Genomic DNA, 24,793 nt, shown 5'->3' on the forward strand with positions numbered 1-24,793 from the left:
AGAGGCGTTAGTGGGGCACAATATAGTCCTCTCTGGGGAGAAGTCAGACAAGGATGACGAATTAGGCAATTTCAGAAGCCTTTTCTTCAATTTCCTCGACGGGGAGTGGTGGGGGCCACTCCGTGACCTGGACCTGTTAGTCTTCTTCCATCGGGGAGAGTCATCTCTCGCTTCGTCGGCAGAAAGTGATTTTGACGGAGTAGTCGGAGGGGTTTCTTTGGGGAGTCTACCTACCACCAATTTCCCTTTACGCTCCTTGAGAGCTTTTCCGATCATCGATTGACACTTCTGACAGGCTGAGGTCTTGTGCTCCACACTGAGACACCACAAGCATACTCGATGTGGGTCCGTCAGCGACATATTGACATCACAGTCTTGGCATTTTTTAAACCTGGTCTTCGGGGTTGTCAGAGACTAAGACATTTTTTGATAATTCTCGAAGAAATATCTGAAGCACGCCGTAGCTCACGAAGCAAAAGCTTACTCAGTAAAACGGAACTGAATCCAACTGGCGCATGACTTCATCCTCAACACGGAAGCCTCGAGGGACATCGAGTCGACCACATCGACGCCCTCTGCTGAAATTCTTTTCCAAAGCAGCTCAAGCTGCATATTTGAGATATCAAAAGATGGAGGACTACGTGGGAGGACACAATCCATTAGAAATGAAATGATGTAGCGCCATACGGGATGAGCTGGGGGTCATCAGATATAGGCAGGAGGAGATTAATACAGTGTTTTCTACATACTATGAGAACCTGTATTCGTCTGGGAAGGAAATTAGCGACTCAGAAGTGGGAGAGGCACTGTCATACATAGAATTATCGTGTTTGGAAGTAGAACAAAAGGACAAGCTGGATGCCCCGCTCATGGTAGAGGAATTGCTTGGTGTAATCCGTGCGCTGCCATCTGGGAAAACCCCAGGGGTGGATGGCCTGCTAGGGGAATTCTTTAACGAGTATGCGAAACTGCTGGCGCCCAAGGTCTTGGAGACCTTGGAGGAAGCCTATGCAATAGGGGTCTCGCCAGATAGCATACGGGAGTCAGTTATAGTCCCAGTGCTTAAACCGAACAAATGACCATTGGATTGTAGTTCTCATAGTCCCCTCTCCATGGTCAACTAGGATTGTAAAATATTAACAGCTCTGCTGGCTTGTAGATTGAAGAGAGTGATAGGAGCCCTGGTTCACGCAGACCAGACTGGGTATGTCCCGGGTTGAAGCACCACGTTGAACCTGAGAAGATTGCATCATATCATAGACAGGGTAAAAGATTCGGATCTGGACTGCGCAGTGGCCTTATTGGATGCTGTCAAAGCATTTGATTCGGTCAGGTGGGACTGACTGTATGCTACCCTGTGGCGCTTTGGCATTGGAGGGAGCTTCCTGCAGTGGGTACGCTTGGTGTATACTGGGCCGATGGCCAGAGTAAGGATAGGAGACAGATTTCAGATGGGTGGGCACTGCGGAAAGGTACTAGACAGGGCTGCCCATTATCCCCAGTGCTGTTTGTCCTTGCACTTGAGCTGCTGGCGGTGTTCCTAAGATCTAAATACACAGAAGCAGGCATCCTGATTGACAGTTAGACATCTGATTTAACTCTATTCAGACGACATGCTCATTTATGTCACACATCCAGAGGAGAATCTACAGTACCTCTTAGATGTGATGGATCAGTTTGCGTTATATTCAGGCATATACATTAGTAGGACGAAATCCTGTTTGTTCCCGCTGGCAAAATTGACGGACCTCCCTGGAGATCAGCTGCCTGACTTAGGCCTGAAGTGGGAGACGACCACCTTCAGATACTTGGGGGTAAATGCTATGTATGACTTTCATCCTTCGTATGTATGTAATACATTGAAGGCCCTTCACGGTATAAAGAAGTCGATGTTTTGGAATAAGCTTCCCTTGGCATTAATGGGCAGAGTAGCACTGTTTGAAAACGATAGTGCTCCCCAGTCTATTATACCACTTTGTAAATGTCCCTTTCCTTGTCCCCATGCGTTTCTTCCGGCAATTGAATTCCATTGTTAGAAACTTTATTTGGAAAGGCCAGAGAAATAGGATTGCACTAAGTACGCTACAGAGTGAATATGCGAGCAGAGGGATTAGACTCCCACATTTTGAATGATATTTTCTGGCTGGGCAGTTGCAGTTTATGACGAGTTGGCTGGCATTTGAGCCGTACTTAGACATTGGACTATTGCAGCCCCCCGACCCCTTAAACATTATTTCCTGAAAGAGATATTGTGGGTGCCCAGGCCTGCACTCCCACCTGGGCCCTACCTTGTGACACTTGGAAGATCTGTGTGGAAGAGGGTGTGGAAACTCCTGGGGACTCCGGACCCGTACTCTCCGAATATCCCACTGGTCGGAATGTTTGAAGATGCTGGGAGGACAATGGGGTGGCCGTGGTGGGAGACTTTATGCTAGAGGGGGAGATTATGGACTTTGAGACTCTGGCCCAGAGGACAGGCATAGATAAGGGCCAGTTCCTGTAACATACAAGCCTACTGAAAGAGTTGAGGAGGATGTGGTTGGGCTCTCCAGAGGGAAGAGAGCCGGATCAGGTCCTGGAGACCATGTATGATGTGTCAGGGGGGGGGGGGGCATGTTGTCTCCAGAGTGTACGAACTGGTCGTGAGCAGACTGAGTGAGCCTGAGTTGAAGGTGCAGATGCAGTGGGAGGCAGAGCTGGGGAGATCCTTTACGGATGCGGAGTGGGGACATGCACTGAACTACACCAAGGTGGTCTGTCTCCCAAAACGCCTGATTTAAACAGACCCAGCTATATGTGATACGTACAGCGTATCTGACCCTACATAAAATATCCTGATTTCACAGGCAAGCCACAGGTGTGTCGCAGATGTGCAGACGAGAGTGCTGATATGCTGCAAATGTTTTGGAGTTGCCGGTTATTCAGAGGTTTTGGATGGTGATAGCAGATAGAGTTGACATGGGGCCCTCTGGGGCGGTTCCTGAGGAATGATAAACAAACTGCACATCTCACCAGGATGAAAGAACTAATCTGCATCCTTGCCAAGCACAGAATTGCAATGGCCTGGAAAACGAAAGAGAAACCCAGAGTGGAAGCGTGGTGGTGCAATTTACAAAGATGGTCTGACGCAGAGACCTCGACCTGGTACAATGTGGTACACAGAGGGATGAGGGAGGAGAGTGTGGATGTGGGGGCCTGGAATGCCTCGACACAAGTGATGTTTGCTTTTCCTGATGACATGCCCCCGTAGTGGGATAGCTTTTGATCTTAGTCTCCTGTACTATGCGGTGCACCCGCTTGCCCCTTTATAATACACAGGTAATGTGCTAAGGGCTTCCCCCACAAACTAGCAAAACCCCTGAATGGTGACTACACAAGCATGTAGGAATGTAATATTACTTTATAATATGGCATTTATAACGCGCCTGTACACAAGTGTTTCTAGGCGCAACAAGACAAGGAGGGGGAAACCGAGGGAGGACAACAACGATCTTACTAGGCCCTGTGTCATTCACATCGGGCAAGTGCAGGGAAGTGGAAGGGGAGAAGTGGCAAGGGGTAGGGGGGAGAAGTGCAGGCAACTCAAAAGTGCAGCCAGTGGGTGGCTCATAAGTGCAGAAAGAAGGGATTGTAGGGTTGCAGATACAAACCATAAGTGATGGGGGAGCCCGGAGGCAGTGCGAGGGCAAGTGTACACGCAGGAGCTTGGGCCGAGTTCAGAGGGTAGCCAGGTGACCAGTGCGTGGAGCAGTCAGGACAACAGCAGGGGAGAGGAAGAGAGGAAGCGGAATTGAAAAGGAAGGTCTTGAGTTGCTTCTGGAATGGGAGGTGGTTCTGCTCAAGTTTGAAAGAGTCAGGAAGTCTGTTCCAGAGAGCGGCCCCAGTCGAAGAGAAAAATCTGCCCCCAACTCTCTGCTTGGAAAAGCGTCTGACCCTCTGAGTTGGGAATGGATGAGCGGAGAGCTTGAGAAGGGAGATGTTTATAGGAAGAGAGAGTTGGAGGTAGAGCAATCCCAGGCCCCATAAAGCCTTGTGGACGATGCAAAAGGTCTTGAACATGACTCTTGCCACCACAGGGAGCCAGTGAAGAGATTTCAGAGCTGGAGATACAATCCCTGGGCTTGAGGCTAAGGACAAGTCTTGCAGTCCTGTTCTGGATAAGTTGTAGAGGTCTGAGAGTAGAGGCAGGCAGATTTAGAAAGAGGCTGTTGCAGTAGTCCAGCCTAGAGAGGCCCAGAGCACTGGAGACAGTGGGCCTTTGGGGGAAAGTTAGGAAAGGAAGAATACCTCTGACAAGGTGTAGCTGATAGTTTGACTTTTTAGATATGTCAGAGATGTGAGGAGTGGGTGGAGTCGAAGATGATACCAAGGTTCTTAGCCTCACAGGTAGGAGCAGGAAGAGGGCCCAGATCGGGCGACCAGACAGAGAGAGGAAAAGAGCTGGTATTGGGAGTTGGTTTTTCCAATGAGGATGATCTCAAATCTTACTGGCATTAAGGCAGAGATCAATAGCGGCACGCCATTCCAGAATTGCGGTCAGGCCGTCTGGTATGAGAGAAGGGGAAGAGGCAGTTGAGGGGAGGCTTGAAAGAGCTGGGTGTCATCTGCATAACACTGAAAGTTGGAGCAGAAAGTAGCAATGCAGTGGGCAAGATGTGCCAGGTGTGATGCTGGGAAGTCCTTGTCCTGTACTCCCTTATGTGTGTTCTGTGTTGTTTTCTACATAGGAGTCCATGTGGGACACCTGGCAGTGCAGCTCTTCCTCTTTTTGGTTGTGGTAAACAAAGACCCTTGGGATACCCTTATGGCACCCCTGGATGTGGGTACAACCCTGTACCCCTAGTGTAGGTTTTTGGGCACCTGTGTGTGGCCCACAGAGCAGGGTATGGGCTGGTGACAGCTCCATGCTGAATTTGACAGGTGCTCTGAGTATCCTCCATTTTGGGATACCCAAGCCCTGCCATATGAATCAGTGGATTCCTGTGGCCTCTGTTTTCGTTTACCTGTTACCTTGTTTTCCCAAAGTCCTAGGAAACCCTGACTGGCTGTTGGGTGGAAGAACCATATATGGTATTGTGGGGAAGTCCAGGTCAGACTGGCTGGAGCCTTCCCAGCGACTGTATGTTGTGGGTACACCCTTGGGGTGGGACCTGTATGAATGGAGTGTGTGACCCATATGCATTCCATTGTATGGGTGTCTGTTATCTGTGTGTGTGATGCAAAGAATGTGACAGCTCTACCTGAAACTGACATGAATGCAGTGTGGTGTGCTGAAAGGCTGAGTGCTTGCCCCAATCCACATTCCTTGTTATGGGTGTCTGGGTGGAGGTGAATGGCCTAAATGCACTGTGAGCCTGATTGGCTGCCTCCCTGCATGAATGCCCTTCTGTCTGATTGGCTGCCAGAGCTTGGCCCAGCAGTGTGAATGAGGGACAGATGTTTATATCTGGGGACCTCGCACTTCCCAATTTGTTCAGAAGCTGAAGTTGAAACTTGAAGCTGCTTATCCTTGAAGCCCAGCTGGAAGGTGGTTTGCTGCTGCATACCGTTGATGAAATCTAAAAGAGGTGTCGAGTCTGTCAAGGACTGGTCCAAGGGAGGAGCTGGCTAGGAGACCTCTCCCTGAGCTACGAGGAAACATCGTGCAAAAGCTGATCTTCATCGAGGCACCCTGGAAGCCAGTCCCGAAAGGCTGTCGACCAGAGACGGGGTCCGCTGAGAAATCTTGAAGTAAAGCACCAGGACATCGAGGCCATCGGTGTCCATCGTCGTCGACCGGGGTTCATAGAATTTCCGTGACTGCTGGAAGCCAGTCGAGTCGTGTTGCCCAGAAGCGGGGACAGCTCATTGCTATGCTGCACGACGACCGGAGCTGCAACGCTCCACCTTTGCCAAAGAACATTTAGAAAAGGGGTCCCTTGCCATCACTATCGACCGCTTTGTGCCCCCGCAGAAAGTCGAGTGTGTCTACGACCGAGGAGAATACGCCGGTGGGTTTCACACCACCTGAAGTCCACAAAGACGCCGACGAGTGAAGATCCGAAATCCAGCTGCGGACGAGGCCAGATTGTTGACGCTGCCACCCGCCACCGGGCCTATGTTCTTCACCAAACTGTTTACATCAAGGTGCACCGCATGCCTCGTCTGTGCAGGACATCCACGATCGATCGTCGACTAGCACCGAAAAGGTCGAAGCTGTTGTCTCGATGAGAGTGTTCACATTTCTTCAGAGAGTCCACTCACGAGGGATCCGTAGACGAACCGTCGAAGAAGCTGTTCTAATTCAGGTGCTTTGTGGTAGTTGAACATTCTGACCAGGAAACACTATTTTAACATTAATGGACTAGGCGTGTTAATACTCTTCATTACAGGTTGCCCAGGTGGGGGGGATCCTCACACAGAACTGTGTCTGGGTAGTTAGACAAAGTATTCTGCCATTGTGTAACCTAATTTGTCTTCCTTCCTGTGTCCTATGCTGGTACACATTGCTGTTTGATTTGTATGCCATTAGAATTGTCAGCAGTTGGTGCATTTTAAAGGAGTCAATGGTTAAGTTTGGTACCACGTAGACATTGTATATATTTGCCATATTAGAATTGCCACAGTACAAAGTGTGTTAATAATGTGTGTGCATATCTTGAACCTTATTTTTATATAAAAGAACTGTGTTAGCGCATAACAGTGTGTGGACATTCCTTTGTGGGGCTACACTGTACTTAAGAACCAGCCTGCATCACCGCCTCAGAGCTTAAGCCTTGGTTGCTTCTCCATTGCTACCACATAGAGAACCTTGGCTGGGGTGCTCTGTGCGCCTACTCTGCCATATAGAGGGCAGGAGTACCGATAACCCCTGCTCCCTCCAGTCTTTACACTGGTGGCAGTGCTGGGACGCTAATGGTTTTAAGAATCACTGTGTAACCTTGCCACTTACAAAATATCCACACTTTGTTGATTTGAGGTTTAGTTGTGTACTAGGATAACTTCACTACAAGCAATGGAATCTATTGCTAATGGTAAATTGACTTGGATGAGCTTAGAGGCTCTCCAGAGTGCTTGTGAGGCCAGGGAGTTAGACTTTGAGGATAAGTCTAGGGCTGAGCTGATAGCTGCCCTGGTGGTCTACTAGACTGATTGTGATGCTCTTGATGAAGGGGGGGAAGCCACTGAGGATACTACCCCTGGGGTTATTACAGAATCTGTTTCTGGGATTGTCACTTCTCCTGCTGCCTCTATTTCTCAACCCTGCACTGCTCTTCAGTGGGAGGCTCTGAAGAATGAACTTTTAAAATTGCAGCTACAAAGGGAACAGTTAGCCTTTCAATACAAAACGTTGGAAACAGAAGCAGAGTTGAAGAAAGAGGAGCTGGCACAACAAGAAGCACACAAAGATTGAGACAATGAACATCAAAGACTCCAGCTAGAGAAAGCCAAGGTGGAGACTTCAGCTAGACCAGTTGGAGGTGTTGGGTCTCATGCCACTAAATGTATGAAAGATTTGGTGAATGTGTATGTGGAGAGTTCAGATATTCTCCAAAGGTTGGAAGCATTTGAGATGGCTTGTGAAATCAATTATGTTGTCCAGGGGGATTTGGCTAAGTGGTAGTTAAGAAGAGTACCTCAGACTAGTTATGGCTGCATTCTGAAGTTGAGCGTGGGTGAAAGGGGCCAATGTGAGTGCATGAAATCCGCCTTGATTGCCAGGTCTGGCAAGACACCTACACAATACCTTAAAGGGTTCAGGGAATATAAGAAAAGAGTGAATGTGTCTTGGGTTGACTGGGTGAGTGCTGCACATATGAACATGATGGGGTGGATTGATGGATACAAGGTGACAACTTTTGTTGAATGATCCCAACTTTTGTTGTTTGAGCATTTGTCTGAAGCCTGTTCACCAGAGCTGTGTCAGTATGTTGCTGGCCAGAACATTTTGGATCCCTTTAAGCTGGCTAGGCTGGCAAGTGGGTTTGCCACCGGGTGTCCCCTAAGGAACCCAGTGGGAAGGACAGGGACCTCTCAGAAGTCTAAGGAGTCCCAGAAACATTTACAGTCGAGTAAGCCTATACCTCCCTCTCCTAAGAACCAAACATCTAGTGGGGGATAAGTCTTATGGTGGTGGGACCAAGAGTAGCAGTTCTCCTGCTGCAAAGCAGGCTCCCAGTTGACTCAGTACTGTTCCTCACATTCCTGCCACTTGTTGACACTGTGGGGCTCTGGACCACAAGAAAGGTGACCCCAAGTGTAAAGGTAAGGCACTTGGAGTCCAAACGGTCAGCTTGACCTACCCTTGCTTCATGTCTGCGTTGGAGGCCACTGTCCTCCCCTCCTCTACAGGAATCACATTTGGTGCTCCTGCAGAGATTTCCCTAGTGCCCCTTGGGGCCTGGGACCAGTACGCAGAAGTACTGGATACTATCCCACAAAACACCTGCAGATTTCTGAGAAGTGTCCTCCTGAATGGCCAAGTATGACAGTGGTGGACAGGACCAGAGGACTATGTATGTGCTCCTCTGTGTACTACCACGTTAGCTGGTGGGCCTCCCAAATTATATCCTGTAGCCCTAGTCACCATCACGATTGCGGACAAGACAGTAAAGCTTCCCGTCCTGGTTCCGGACAACGTACCAGCCAACATCGTGTTGGGGAATGATCTAGTGGAGTTGGGGTTGATCTTGGATGGACTACCGCTGACTGCTGCTGCAGTCACTAGGTTCCAGGTCACACAGGGTTTGACTGCTACTCAGGTACCCGAGCCAAAGGGGAGACCCAAGGTGAGAAGTAAGAGCAAGAGGATTGCCTCTGTGAAGGGGGTTCCTTTTCTTCCTGCTGTTTCAGCAGCACCCACTGGGATTCATGCTCCGGACGGGGCTGGGTTATTTACAAGGCCTGCTACAAAAAATTCAAACCAGTTGTGATGAATCATGTGGAGTCATCACTGATTCCCAGCCAAAGATCTCCTGCCATGTGGCCAGGGGACAGCAGTCGCTACCTGATCCTGACCCTGGGGGTGGTATCATGAGGGAGGATCACATGGAAGGAGATGTCTATCAGGGAGACGTGGTGACCCCATTGGGAGAAACGTAGTATCCTTCCCTTAAAATTACCACATAATTCCAAAATCCTTAATGGCTGATTGCCATTTTACAACTCCCTCCCACTTTGGGACCAAAAAACCCTTCCTGTAAAACATTATGAACAGAATAACATTGACACCTCAAATACACATAATTCACATGTAACATATTGTTACTCTGATGTTTTTGGCAACAAGTCTATGAACTACAACTCCGACAATGCCTGAAGTACTGAGGCAAAGGAGGAGTTAATGGGGATTGAAAGAAACCTTAAATCAAATACGCATGCTAATTGTTATAGTGGAGATCAGCTGTGTGGGACATTTAAAAGTGGCTTGCACTTTTAAATCGATGTAGAAGAGCAGAACAGCAGAACCGCAAGTGAAGGCAGACGCACAGGAACAAACCATGCAGCAGACGGCAGAGGCTTTCAAGCTGCTGCTTGTCGGCCATCCTTACCGGAGTGGTGGGAGACCCAGGGAATTGTGGCAGGCACCAGGGAAGAGCCACTCCAGAGCCAGCCGCAGTTGTGATGCTGTCGAGAGAACGTTCATGCCGGAAAACAGCAGCTTCACCGGCAAGTGAATGCCGAACCGGTGGGAAATCTGAAACAGGGTCTGCAAAGCGGGAGAAGCTATTCCCGGGTAAAGACTTTGCTGCAGCCGTGTGCCACGGCTCGGAAAAACCAGGTGGGTTAGTCCAGTAATAATGGGTACCCCGGGATGTACAGTCAGGCACTGAAGCAATTGAAAGTGCATTTTTTAAGTAAAGCAGAAATATTCAATTTGACCAAATCCTCATGCATGAATTGTCAAGATGGGGAAAGTTGGAGCAAAGATTATTACAAGCAGATAAATGTTAAAGAAGTAGTAAAAATTCAGGATGTGTACAAGTCTCCATATCTCAGATGCCAATATGGGGTAAGATGGAACAAATATTGCCACAAGCAAATGAACATTGGTGAAAAAGATAACTTGAACAAGTCTCCATATATGAAATGCCAATATTCAAATTGGAACAAGCAATATCTAAAGCCAATAAAGTATAGACAGTGTAAGAATACAACTGTGCTATAGTGAAGGATTGAGAGAACACTGGAAGAGGTCCTAGTAAACAAAGTATATGTGGCAATGGACCTTTGGGAAGAGATCCCTGCCAGGAGAGTATTCAAGTGAATCTGCAAGGCCCAGAAGAGGGAATACCTGGAAGGCGAGTACACCAGGTGTAATCCTTGTAAAGAAAACAACAAAGAAATTGTGAAAAGATTCCTGGCAGGGGAATATACCATGAAGTCATCAGTGAAGCATTTGTTGAACAAAAGAGCCATTTTTGCCAACCTTGCGAAGCTGTTAAATGAAGGACACTGTTTTGCCATCCTTGATGTGTTTGTTGTATTGTTTGTTGTATAGAAGAGACACTTTTGCCAGCTTTGAGAAGTTGTTGTATGGAAAAGTCATTTCTTCCATCCCTTAGGAAACATTGTTTGGAAAAGATATGTTTCCCATCCTTCCTGAATTAATCCAGCGGAAGGGAACCGTCATCTGGATTCAAGGACGTCACCTTGAAAGAAACCATTCTTTTGTTTGATATATTTATTTGCTTTACATTTGAACACTTTTTTGGCTAAACCTAGATCAGAGACAATTTACCTTACACTTCTTAATTGGTTAATCTATAGTGCGAGGGTCAGATATATTTGGGAAACAAGGACAGTTTACTTAATTTGGACGACAAGACACAGACGAATCTTTAGTTAAAGTTCCTAGGTATGGAACTTTGTTTAGGATAGGGACAGAGAGGCCTTTATCCAACCCTTTTCTGTTAATAAAGATGTCTGATGTTAAGAACATTACCACTATGTGACTAACTCTCTTTTGTGACCCCTCACACAGTCATCTTTGAAAGTGTCAAGTTTCCAAGTATAGGAAGGCCTGAAGTGAATCATTACAATGTTTTTCCTGTTCAATGTAATCATGTTGCCGGTGCTGTTAACCCAAATATCTCGGGGGCCGTTAGAATAACTGAAAGGGCAGTTTAATAAGGCTGTTGCCATCAACATTCCATGATCACTAAAGACAGCGTTTAGTACATGAAACTCAGAACATATCCCATGGAGGCAGTTTCCCACAAATATTATGGAACTTGAGTTAGTATTACCCCATGTGTGTCTCGGCGGAATGTCACCTAATGTCGTTCCATTTAAAATGTATAGACCAAGACCTTTTAAAGTATTCAGCCACATCTGCCCCCAATAATCTTTGCCATTAGATTTATTCAACCCACACAACAAGGGGCAATCCTGGTGCGTGGCCATGCAGTTAGCATTAAGCTCACCCAGCACAACAGGATACCCACCAGACACATTAATACATCAGTCATTGACCAGGATCGAGAGGAAGGACAAGGCCTTTTCGAGGTCAACTACCCCTGCATGCCAATATACATTCACACATAGCAGGTGCAAGGGATGCATCAATTGATACAATACAGCATGTGTGGCTAGAAAACCTCTGCAGATCTCGGTTGATTCTATGACTTTTATATCCACGCTTGATTTAACTAAAGTTAAAAGTCTGCTTGGTGGACGGCCCATCAGCCCTTTATGGGCCAGCTGACAATATGAGGTGTAGCCATTGAATGCAGGAATTTCCGTTAGCCATGTCTCTTGTAAAATAGCAGATGATGAGTTTTCAAAGACACTCCCAATGCTGGGTTGGCAAATAAGTTCGATGGCCTCTTGAGTTCCATGATAAGATGGTGATGTTGGTCCCTACACTAGGAATATTAACATTACTGTCTGTCTCCATCAAGCCTCGATTTACCCAGGGCTCCAGAAACCTGGGACCAACCTTGGACAGAACCTGGTGTTTGACCCCACTCTATCAAAGGTCACCTCTCTGCCAAGCCTGCCAGTGTGGCCAGTAGTTATTAGAATTTCACTCCACAGGGGAGGCCCCCCGACCAGGAAAATCAGTTTCTTTATGGGACTCATTCAAAATCATACCCCTGTAAAGTGACATGCCAAAGCCCTGTTGCCTCAGTGATTGCACCTTTCCCAAGATTACATCGTAGACTATCTTTTACCTAACATATAAGATGCTTTGTTCCGTGGTGGTCAATAAAATCCACTCTTTCAATATTCTTGGATGACGGAGCTCGCAACTCAGGAACCTATCCCAACAAACAAAGTATATTGGCTTGATTTAACAGTACGTCTTGATTGTCAGGGAGCAGGCTCTCCATCAAGATTCTCAAGTCAAGTATGAGGTCCGGCTCAATGCCGGCGGGCACTTCTGGTAAATCATGATTTACAGTAGGCCCCCTGTGGCTAGTCTCACATAACTGAGGCCTCACGTGAGGCCAATCAGGGCCCTTACAGCCCCTCAGGATACTGAAAGACTGGCGGGTCTCTTGTCGTGGACACATCACAGGTCTGCCCCCCCCAACCCCGCCCCCAAGACCCTAAGGTTTGCTCCATATGAGTGGTTGCTAAAGCGTGAGTCCCGGAAGGAAAGATCTGACCTGAGACATGCTGTTCTAGAGTTATCCAGCTCGTTCTCAGGCCAAACTCTAGTCTCTTGCATAATATATATTGCAGGTAGTCAACAATTTGGGATTGGTCAGACCAAAGTACATCGTCAGAAGTTGACATAGAACTAGTATCACCCTCTATAAGTTCCCGGGAGGGACAGCACCACCATTCTCCAAAAGTGAGCAGGTAGCTGCCACCTCCGCTTGTGATACCAACTTGGGAGGCCAGAGGGAAGAGTCAGTTTGAACCTCGTGCAACGCTGTCTTGATCTCCACCTTTTCTCCCCACTTCCAGTTTATACGGAGGACACTCGGCTCCCTTTTAAGCTTCCTTACTCTACCTCCTCTCTCATTCCCAATTGTGTGACTGCTATTCAGGCATGGTGTGCTGCTAACGATTGCTGTCTTAATACCAGTAAGACTGAGATCCTTCTCATTGGAACTCCCCCACCTGCCCCCTCTACTCATTGGCCAACCTCTTTGGGTCCCCTCCCCTGGGAACCTGAGTGTCATCTTCAACTCCTCTTTCTCCTTCTCACCTCATATCGCTGACCTTGCCAAGAAGGCTCACTTTCAGCTTTACTTTCTCAGAGGCATTCTCCCTTTCCTCAACTTCCCCCAGAAACTCAATATCTCTAGAGCTCTGGTTCTCTCCAGGCGGGACTACTGCAACAGCCTCTTCCTCAATCTACCTCTTTCCTCCCTCTGCCCTCTACAACTAATCCAGAATAGGACTGCAAGATTTATCGTTGACCTCAAGCCCAGGGACTGCATCTCTCCAGCCCTAAAACCTCTCCACTGCTCCTGGTGGCTGCAAGGATCAAATTCAAAACCCTTTGCATCACCCACAAGGCTTTATGGGGTCTGGGTCTAGGTTACAACCAACTTTCCCTCCCTAAATACCTCCCTGCTAGAGTCCTTTGGTCCTCTAGCTTTACCTCTCTGCAGGTCAGACGTTTGTTCCAAGCAGAGAGTGGGGGTAGATTTCTTTCCTCAGCAGGATCCTCCCTCTGGAATGGCCTCCCTGCCTCTCTGACTTGAGCCGGATCTCCTTAAGCTCTGGAAGCTTCTCAAGCCCTCCCTCTTCTCCTCCTCCTTCCACCTCCCCAATCCTTCCTGTTGCTGAAACTGGCTGACTGGGCCTTTCTGACTCATACAGGGGCCCGCCCCACACACTGCGACCAGTCTGCCTCATGACCTCCTTACCAGCACTTGCCTCCGAACATCCTTCCATGACTACTGAGTCTGGCCCACCCCCTCCTCACAATAGCTGACCCTTATCCTGTCGCACAGCACACTTGCTCTCTGGGCTCCCCATAGCACTTACCCAGCCCCTTGTGCACCCCCACAGCACTTATCCAGCCCCTGGGGCCTCCTCTCTCCTGCATCCCTCTCCTTTCCCCTTACCTTCCCTTCCCTTCTCTCTCACCCCCCCTTCCTCCCCTGCACTTCCTCTTGGCTGCATTTGCACGATCCAAATGTCACAAGGCCTAGTAGGACCGTTTATTGTTGTTATCCTCCCCTGTTCCCCCTCTCCCCTTATTCTTGTGGTGCCTGGAAACCCTTTCTGCTGTATAGGCGCCATACAAATGTTCAATACATACATTTGAAAAAGTAGTGATGGTGTTTGTTTTCTCAGAGTGGTTCAAAATGTTTGCTGCTACAGCCTTTTGGTGCCACCGCTACCTCTGGTGGTTTTTGCAATTTTCTTTTTAGGAGCATTACGCAATGCAGCCAATATGTTTGGCTGCCTCGTCCGTGTGTGCAGAAACATACGAGATGACTGGTTTTCAGCATGTCGCTGAGGTTTATTTTTAGATTCCCCCCCACCGGCCCAGGCTGTAAGACATTCGCTTTGGTACCTTTGGCCTTCCTTTTACCGTTTTTGGCCCTGTTAGTAGTGGGGGAGCTCAGAGCAACTTCAATTACAGAAATGTCATCTGGTTTGGGAACGTTGCTAACCCCCATGGCTTCTTCCAGTGGCAGCCCTCTGTGTGTGGGTGAAGAGAGCACTTGATCATTCATGCTACTGTCATCACTATTGGTACCACAGTCAACTTTGGCCAATCTGACTGGCCCATGACAGGGTGATGGTGAGGAAGTAGGCTCTCTCACAGCAGGCATAAAGCAAGCTGCCAAGTTATGGCCTTTTGCTCTGGTTCAGAGGCAGCAGCCTGCGGCAGTACACTTCCTGTCAAACATTATTTCAGTTTGGTGTGCACGCCAACATTATTACATTTAAATAGAAGTGACTCCAACAATAATGAGTGAACCTGAGTTTCTGCTTTCAGGCTTTCATACAGGGCCACCAGTGTACACAGCACTTGATTTATTTCCAGAGGCAGGCTATGTTGCCCAGACGCTATAGGCGCAGAAATAGTATTATCGACACATTTCAAGAATGCTGACAGGCGTCTAGGGTGTTATGTCCTCACCCCAGATGGTCGGGTGAGGCGCCAGCACTCACTCCTGCATGCACGCACGCACACTCTGCACACAGGCAAGGAAGACGCGGGACGCGGTGTTGCTTCGGCCGCGCCCCGGCGGGAACTGCCGCACGGGCACCGTTTATTCACCTGCGCATGCGCGGCCGGGAACGAGGCTCGCGCATGCGCTGCACACTACTGGGACGTCACATCCCTTCTTTTTTTTATAACAACAAACAGCAGTGTAGTACGAACAAATTGTACTCACGTGATCACCATAACTGTAATACAAACATTGCACACATCGAGTGTAAGCTTCTGGACTACCTAGTTCAGTCATCAGAGTCCATGACGTAATCTTTGAAATGGGCCGGAAGTCTCCTTCCCCCTCGAACTGGATATCTTGGCGTGACCGTGGGCACGAGGCAATCGGCGCCACGGGTAGGGTCCGGATCTCTTGACGGCTCGCTCTCCTGGGCCGCAGGGCTTGCTCCCTGCATTGAGAACTCCCCTGATGTCCGAGCTTCAGGCACGACGTCCACTTTCTTGAAGAACGATCGATTGCGGGTGACGGTGCCACGTTCACTGGCCGCAGTCACCATAGTGCCTTTCACATGGGTCACCTTCCAGGGACGTGGTTCAAATGGCAAGGATAATTTCCCTTCCGGCTGCCGATTCTTGACGAGCACTGAGTCTCCGACTTGCACCTCCTTTTCTTGCAGCCCTCTCCGTTCGCTCTCCTTCTCGTTGCGTTCCGCCCGTTCCTCTCGGACCCTTTCGTTGTCTATGACCCCGGGTCTCCGGTCATCCATTTCCGGTATCATCCCTCTCAGGCAGCGCCCGAATAGTGCTTCGGCTGGGGCAACCCCGGTGGACTGGTGAGGGCTTGTGCGGTACACTCAAAGGAATTCCACAATTCTTTTTTTGAGAGGTTCACCATGGCCGGCTGAAATTCGCATCACCTTATTGAGCGTACGCATCATTCTTTCGGCCTCACCATTTGCACGCGGCCATAATGGGGACACTCTCCGATGTTTTATCCCCCTCTCACTCAGGTACTGGGCAAATTGGTGGCCTGTAAAAGGTGGTCCGTTGTCTTAGCACACGGTGTCGGGAAACCCATGCGTTGCGAACATTCTGTCCAACGCCGCCGTGGTGTACTCGGTAGCCGTCGACTCGACCACTTCCACCTCCGGGTACCTTCACCATTGATCCACGGCTACCAGAAAATACATCCCCCGACCCGTCGCGCCAAAGTCCACGTGTACAGTACTCCACGGCTTTGTGCTGCGTTCCATCGAGCTGATTGGTGGTGCTTTGTGCCCTGGCGTGGCAGCTTGGCAGACCAGACATCTCTTTACAAAGCCCTCCACCCTTTATTCGAAGCCTGGAAACCATACTTTTGGCCTTAACCTTGCCTTTGTCTTCACGACGCCCTGGTGTCCAATGTGCGCCAACTCCAGTATCCGCAGCCTGAGCTCTCGCGGGATGACGATCTGTCGCCCCCTGAGTAACAGCCCATCATCAGAGATCGATAACTCATCTCTCACCCTCCAGAGTGCCTGTAGGTCTTTCTGGGCTTCCTCCTGGCGCCGCAAGTTATTGCGCAGGACTTCCCTCCAGTCTCCACTTCTCACCGCAGCCTTGATGATGTCGAAGACCTCATCCTTAGATGACTCTGTGGCGATCGCTAGTCTCGACAGTGCCCTGGGGAGCGCACTTTCCACTATCTGACAGAGCAGACCGTTGCATTCCACTTCACTGCAGTCCACTTCTGCACTTTCCTTGTTGGGATGCCTTGACAAATAGTTTGCGGGGTTGTTGGTCCCAGGTCTGTATACCAGCTTCACCCCGTACTCCATTAAGGCCAGCATCCACAACTCAATGCGGGGTGGGGGTTTTGATGATGCACCCACTAGTATAGGCAGCAGCGGCTTGTGGTCTGTGACCTCCACTACAGGTTTGCCCAATATGTACAGGCGAAAGTGGCGACATCCCCATAGGATGGCCAGGGCTTCCCTTTCTATCTGGGAGTATCTCATCTCTGTGCTGGAGAGTGCTTTGCTAGCGTAAGCAATTGGTCTCATATCTCCACGCTCATCAGGTTGTAACAGCACTGCTCCCACACCGACTGGGCTCGCATCCACTACTACCTCTGACTCCACAGCTGGGTTGAAATACGCCATGGTGTCCCCATCCGACAAGGCATTTTTTTAGGGCTTGGAATGCCTCTTTTTCTCGTGACTCCCATTTCCACACTGCATCATTTCTTGTTGGTGCCCTGAGAGGTTCCGCCATCGACGCCAGTCCCTTTATAAAGCGCCCGCAGTATGTCACCATCCCTAAGAAGCTCCTTACTTCCGTAGGGGATTGTGGTGCCGCCGCTTCTCGAATGTCTCTGACCTTTTCCGGGTCCGGTGATATTCCTGCGGCCTGGAAGATGAAGCCGAAAAACCCTATCCGGTCCTTGAAGAATTCGCACTTTTGGCGGTGTAACGTGAGCCCCAGGTCTTTCAATCTCTTTAGAGTGCTTTCTAGACGTTTTAGGTGCTCTGCTTCTGAGTTTGCAAATACCAAAATGTCGTCACTCATGTTTAGGACACCTGTCAGCCCAGCCAATGCTCCCCTAATTGTGTTCTGGAATACTTCCGCCGCAGATGATATGCCAAAACTCAAACGTTTGAATTGGTATAGGCCCTCGTGTGTTGTGAAAGTTGTAATGAATCTTGAGTCGGGGTGGAGCTCCAGTTGGTGATATCCCGCTCGTAGATCCAGCTTGGAGAACACCCGTGCCCCTTGAAGTTCACCTACGATGTCGTCGAGGGTCGGCGTTAGATGTCTCTCCCTCTTAATTGCCGCATTGGGGAGGCGCATATCTACGCAGATCCTTACTGCTCCCGGCTGCTTTGGTTTGGGAGCGACTACTATTGGTGAAACCCAGGGTGTGGGCCCTTCCACCCTCTCAATGATGTCCATGTTAACAAGCGACCGCAGCTCTTCTTCTACTTTTTCCCTGAGATGGAAAGGAATTTGTCTGTGTTTCAGAGCGGTCGGTCTGATGGTGTTGTCGATGTGCAGCCTTATCGGGGGCGCCTTCAGTTTCCCTACTCCTTCGAAAATGCCTGCATATTCGTCCAGCAGGCACTCAATGTCTACTTGATGTACTTCCAGTGCAAAATGCACCAAACCAAGGGCCTCAGATGCTGCACAGCTGAGTAATGAATGGAGACTCACGTCCGTGACAAAAAAACGTGCCTTGATTGCTTTGTCACCCTTGGTGACCGGCGTGACAAACACACCCTTGATGGGTAACGGGGTGTCCCCTCCAAACGTGAATATTTTAGCCGCGGAGCTGTCTAGCGCGGGAGGTCCCGGAGGTTTTTGGTATTGTTCTTCGGCCAGTACACATACAGAGGCCCCAGTGTCAATTAGAACCTGTGTCGGCACACCTTGTATGTCCACCATGCATTTGGGTTGCCTCTTCTTCCTGGTTCCCGACGCTAGGTTAGATATGAAGAACACTTCTTCATCATCATCCTCCTCCTCTTCCTCAGCTAGCTGTAGCCTTTGTATTTCCTGTTCGAGAGCAGCAATGCTCCGTAGTCTTCTGGATCCGCCACCGCGACTTCTTGCTGGGCCTCTCTGTACAGATATCGGGGCTGGGGCATGGCACATACGGGCATAGTGTCCTGGTCCATTGCACCGGCCACACGATCTTGATTTGGCCGGGCATTCCTCTGAATGTGGCAGGTCATAACCGCAGTATTGACATATTGACTCCGATCCTGGAGGATGGCGAGTCTCTAGTCTTTTCTGGCCCCACTTTTCTTTTGTATCCCCACGTCTGCTAATGGCAAACGCCTCATCCGCCATACCTGGGCGCCTAGCTGCGTCCATCTTTGCGCCTCTCGATTCCGCCAGTTCAAACGTCCTGCCACTGTCCAGTATTTGGGTTAGTGTCCATCCAGGTTCTCGCAACACTTGTCTCCTTAGCTTGCTCGAGCTACAACCCTGTATTACCTGGTTCCGTATCATTGACTCATCATTGTCCCAGCGGCATGCGGTGGCCATCATTCTCAGCCTGGCACAAAACTGATCAAGGGGTTCTTCTTCTTTCTGCTTCTCACCACAGAACAGGAATCTCTCATAGTCCATATTCGACTGTGGTATGAAATGGTTTTCCAATGCAGTCTTGACTGTAGCATTTGTGACCACCTGCAGATTGCATGCCTCAAAAATGCGGATGACGTCCAACCCTGCAGAGTACAGCAAAGTCGCCCTTTTCGCGTCATCATCAGTGATGCCGGTCGCTGTGAAGTACATTTCGAGCTTTTTAATCCAGAGCAACCATCTTGGCCCCAATTTGGATGGGGGTCCCGATATATCAAACTCCTGCATCGGTAACAGAGATCCTTGTTGTGGCCCCCTCGTGCCACGTGCGGTCTCAGCTTCCCCATCACTTTCTGCCATTGTTGCAGGTCGCACAGGCACCTCTTGGTGTAACAGAGGCCGCAAACCTGATATATATGGATCACCAACGACGTGTCTTGGCCTTTCCTTTCTGTGTCAGAAGTAAAGGGTCGTCCCCAGGTGGGTGGGAATGACCAAAGTTCCAAAAATTATTATGTGGTAGAAGCGCAGCAACGCACGAGCACCTGTACAGGCCGCTACTGCTGCGACACACCTTAGTTGTAGCATTCGCGCCGGGTCTGTGTCATGCCATGATACGCAGCGCCGCTGATCCGACGTTCATTATGCGTCGGGCGAGCGTTGTCGTGGCGCTCCTCCTCGTCGCCAGTTGTTATGTCCTCACCCCAGATGGTCGGGTGAGGCGCCAGTACTCACTCCTGCATGCACGCACGCACACTCTGCACACAGGCAAGGAGGACGCGGGACGCGGTGCTGCTTCGTCCGCGCCCCGGCAGGATCTGCCGCACGGGCGCAGTTTATTCACCTGCGCATGCGCGGCCAGGAACGAGGCTCGCGCATGCGCTGCACACTACTGGGACGTCACATCGGGGGACCTGGCGCCGGGAACATATCGAAGAGTCTCTGTTGTGGCTTCCATTAGATTTGGAGTGTCCTCCAAGCGTTCCTGGTCACTCATATGCTGATCATTACCGAAGTTCGTGGTGCTCAACATGCCATCATCTGAGATGATTGTTCTGTGCAAGTCATTCGGAAAAATAGGCACTTGTCCTGCTTCAGCAGTGTGATGAGCTGTTCTGACAATGGGTTAAAAAAAAGCAGTTATCTTGCGGTTGTTGCTTTAGTCGCTGCCACTGCCGGCCCACTATCCACAGAGGAGGAGCCTCCCTCATTTAAGGCCCGAGTTGAACCACCCTCACCGGGTGACCGAGGTAAAGGTACATTTACAGCACGCTGCATTGCTTCAATTGTTTCAGGACTCATTGTTTTCTTAGACCAGTTACTGCGAAGTTCATGCGTACACGCTGCACAGTCTAGAACAAGCGTGCTCTTCAGCACTCAAGGGATTGTAGGCTAACTCAAAACATCAGGAGCTAATTGGAACTGGCAGTAGTTCTTTTTCTCAACTTCTTCACCCGTTTGTTTCACTGGAGCCGACTGCCAAACGGACACTGCGATATACTCTGCACAATCCGCGCTCGTGTGTGTATATATAGGAGGTCCTCCTCCTTCAGCAGCTAAAAGCGTGGAAAGACTGTGGAAGAAACGGCAGAGACAGGATCTTTCAGGCACCACCTCCTGCCAAACTGACACTGCAATACACACTGCGCAGACGGCGTGGGCCTTGCCATGGGTAGATGGAATACCGCGAGTCACCTCAGAGTTTTGTCCTTATTAGGAAGCTGCGCTCCTCTATTTTGTCACGGAACTCCTTTCACTTGCACTATCCTTCTCTGGGGCTAGACTTGAAGTTGCAGGCTAATAGCCAGCCGTAATAAACTCAATCGCCACCTCAGTTCTGTACTTACAGCACACCCTTTCTTACGCGCCAAAAGTCAAATATCACTAGCCAATGGCTAGTGAACATGTTGCGCCGTGTCCTAATAACTATGGTAGATGGTAGGGAGGACTTTATCCTATGTATATTAAAGTGCTTACATTATTTTTCTGCAACACATATTAGCTGCACGTTAGTTGTATATTTTCATTCAAACAGATTCTACTTTGATTATATGTATCAGCAACTGGAATATCTATTACATTAAATTAAGCACGATGACAGGTATCAAAAGAGGATGGCCATGTGTTACAAGGAATAAAATATCCCCTGCAGGGTTCGAAATTGCTGGGAGTCATTTAGTTCCTGGCGATGCCTAGGAGAGACGGCTGGCTTGACACACATATGTATCTGCGATACATTCTTTGTGTTTGGAAATGTACATGATGTATGATGTATAATTGGGATACATTCAAAAGACTTTTATGGCCCTGCGCTTAGAGGATGGACTCTGGCATGAAGCATGATATAAGAATCCAATTGAATTTTTTATGGCATAATGGTGATATATAATCAACATAAATGTATTGTTTGCCTCATGTGGAAGTTAGATTTGTGGCACACTATGTACTAGGTCCTTGATCCCCAGGGGTAGTTTGTGCCCAATCTGCTATGCCAGATGCCCAGGAGCTGCTTTTAGCACCCGATCATCAAATTCTTATTTTGATCCCTGCCGTAGGTAGAAGGAATACCGCAAGTCGCCTCGGAGTTCCTTGTCCTTATAATGTACTCTGCATGCCACTGGGTTCCTCTAGTTGGTCACGGAACTCCAAGTTGCAGGATACTGGCCAGCCCTAATAAAGCCAACCCCACCCTCAGTTCTATACATACATACAGCACACCATTTCCTACACGCCCACAGTCAAATAGCACTAGCCAGTGCTAGTGCTCATTTTGTACCCTCTCCTTATAACTTATGGTAGGTAGGACTTTATCCTATGTATATTTTCTCTGTCATAAGTACTACAGACCTATTAATATTGTTGACTTAGCTACTTGTAATATGCAGGCCTATGCCTTCCACTGTCACTCAATAGCACCTACGAAGTACATTTGTGTAGGTCGCCGATAGTGCATTTTCAGGTGAGTAAGGGGAATGTGGGCATCTCCTTTATGTGCAAGACTCCATTCAATCAGACATCTCAGGGGCTAATATCCCACTTGGCTACAAAGACTCAGCCTTGAGAACTTCTTTAATTCACCAGGAGCTGCTTCCACCATGCCATTTTACCCTTACGCAAGTTGCACCTGTGTACAAAATGCACATTATTTTCTTAAATCACACACAGATTTCCAGGCATATTTTGCCCAATACTAATTTCAGGAAAGATGCACCTGGAGATGGTTATGAATAAATGTACACAACCGCATTTTGCTATGGCCACATTTCCTTTGTGAGTCAGGCCGTTGATTGCCAAAACTAAAATATTTGAGACATTTTCAGATGTGGAGATTTCTGGAAAGGTTCCGATGGATTAGCCTGCCAGTTAAATTAAAACATTTTAACTTAATTGCTTTTCTGTGCAGATGTCATCAAAAAATAAAACAGCCCCCATGATGATCAACGCCTCCACCGAACAAGACCACAGACTTCCCAGCAGCACTTACCAGTATCAAACCACTTAATACATTCGTTGTTACAGTACTTACCCAGCTCTTCTGGGATTTCACCCACATGTGATGGCATTGGACTTTCTGGTTCTAGAAGTTCCTCAGTGGAAGACAGGCTATCGTTTTCATCAAAGTCCTCGGAATAGTCGGACTTATCGCCTGCGCTGGATACCTCTTCCTGGTCCCAGTTGTCACACGCCGCCAAAGTCATCTTGTTAACACTTGGTGGAGCGGATCTGGACCTGCTTTTCTCTTGAGCCTGCTTAGGGTGACCCATGGCAGTCCTGCTGCGGTTTTCTAATACATCAATGCTTTCGTTTTCTCCTTCCTGAGTCTTAATTCCTGAATGGTTATTTTTTATTAACTGGGACTCTTGGTTTTGAATAAAGAACCGCAGGTGTTGCTGGACAAATGGGATATTAAGAATGCTACTGGCGCTTGGTCGCTTTTCTGGGCACTTAGACAGAATTGTTTTAATTAAAATGTGCAGACTTTCCGAGTAGCATTCAGGCACACCAGCATACTCTCCTTTTACTATTTTATAAAAGAGACTCACAAGATTCAGTGCTTCAAAGGCTGGCTTCAAGGCACATATTTCAAAAAGAAGACAGCCCAGGGCCCAAATGTCAGACTTGGAACTGTAGGGCACATCCTGGCAAAGTTCTGGACTCAGATAAAAGGGTGTGCCTACACATGTACTAGCCATATCCAAGGTGCTGTTCATGATTTTTGAGATCCCAAAGTCCCCCAACTTGACCATACCTTTCTTGGTCAGAAACACATTGGACGTTTTGATATCCCGATGTAGGATTTTCATAGAGTGGACATACTGGACGGCCATTGCTAGCTGCACAAACCACTCCATGACTAGATCCTCTGGGAAGTAATCACCAGTCCTCATTTTAATATGATCATCCAATGTCCCCGCATCACAGTAGTCCTCAACAATGAAGAAATATCTATCTTCGGGATCAGAAAAGTGCTCATGACACGTCACAATATGTGGGTGCTTAAGCTTCTTTAAGATGGTGGCCTCCTGTAGGACGGATTCTTTGGATTTTATCTTTGTTTTTGGATCGGTCTTGATTCTTTTGACAGCATAGAGTTTTTTGTTTTCTACATTTTTCATGAGAAAGACCTCAGCGGTGGCTCCTCTGCCTATTGACAGGACCTTCTCATATTTATCCATGCTGATGCACGATTCTTCAGTACTAAAAAGAAAAACAGAAGAGTCAGTTGCGTTTCCACATGCACAAAGCACAGCACTAGCATATGGCTTACTAAATAGATACTTCTCCAGTATAAATCAACATTTAGGTCACACGGTGGTTGATGTAGAAACATGGCCACTTCTACCAGTTCCAACTGACAAGAAAAGTGGAGGAGAGAGATAAAGTGATTTGTTTGTGATCATAAAGTCGAATGGGGAGATCAGAAATGTAATCCATTTTCCCCCAAAGCAGATTTCTGCTTCAAAACCATGTAACAGACTACTCAGGTCACATTACTGTTGATATTTATAAGAAATGCAGCTTCATGAATGTTGTCATTTACCTAGATATGGTCTTTGACCAGTACCTTCCCATCTCATGAGAAATGTCAACTACCATAAGCAAGTGTCACTTCCTTCTCAAAATACTATGCACGTTTTTCCCCGCATTAGATATGAACATTGAAGTCCAACTTGAGGCTATGGTAATAGTACTTCAACAGGCTCTTGCTGAGACTTTGGAAGAAAGAAATTGTATTGTTCCAAGCCTTTGAAAACAGGGCAGGAAGGTTAGTCCTATGCCTCAGAAAGTGTGACTATACATCGGGAGCACTTAAAAAGCTGCACTGGTTACTGGTTGACTGCCATATTAAGTTCAGGGTTACCAGGAAAGTGATATGGAACATAGTTCCCAAATATCTGGATGCTTCCTAGTTCTTCACTAGTTTTAGAGCTCATTTCTTGAGCCTCTTCCCTTCCCCTCTTTGCACTCCCCCAACCTGCTTGCCCTTTATTCCAACCCCTCCTTCTCTGGTACACTCTGGTCGTGTCCAGTGTGCATGCGGCACCTAATAAATCACCAACTAAATAAACAAAATGACCTAATTGCTTAATCAATCTTTATAAAAAAGTGTTATCATTTGTTACAAACTGATAAAAGCTCAATAAGGTTATTGTT

General features: G+C 48.3%; 1 protein-coding gene across 3 annotated transcripts in view; it reads right to left on the bottom strand.

The window, feature by feature from the left end:
• The window catches only part of LOC138569993 (uncharacterized), a 132,096-nt gene that overhangs the window by 77,322 nt on the left and 29,981 nt on the right, over positions 1-24,793 (bottom strand). For all 3 annotated transcript variants that reach the window (XM_069648505.1, XM_069648507.1, XM_069648506.1), the window contains one exon: positions 22,665-23,836. In XM_069648505.1, coding sequence (XP_069504606.1) covers positions 22,665-23,814 — 1,150 coding nt within the window. In that variant the 5' untranslated portion in view covers positions 23,815-23,836. The remainder of the gene's footprint in view (positions 1-22,664; positions 23,837-24,793) is intronic.

Source organism: Ambystoma mexicanum, chromosome 2q, assembly GCF_040938575.1.
Source record: "Ambystoma mexicanum isolate Mex_15411 chromosome 2q, UKY_AmexF1_1, whole genome shotgun sequence".
Classification (NCBI taxonomy): domain Eukaryota; kingdom Metazoa; phylum Chordata; class Amphibia; order Caudata; family Ambystomatidae; genus Ambystoma; species Ambystoma mexicanum.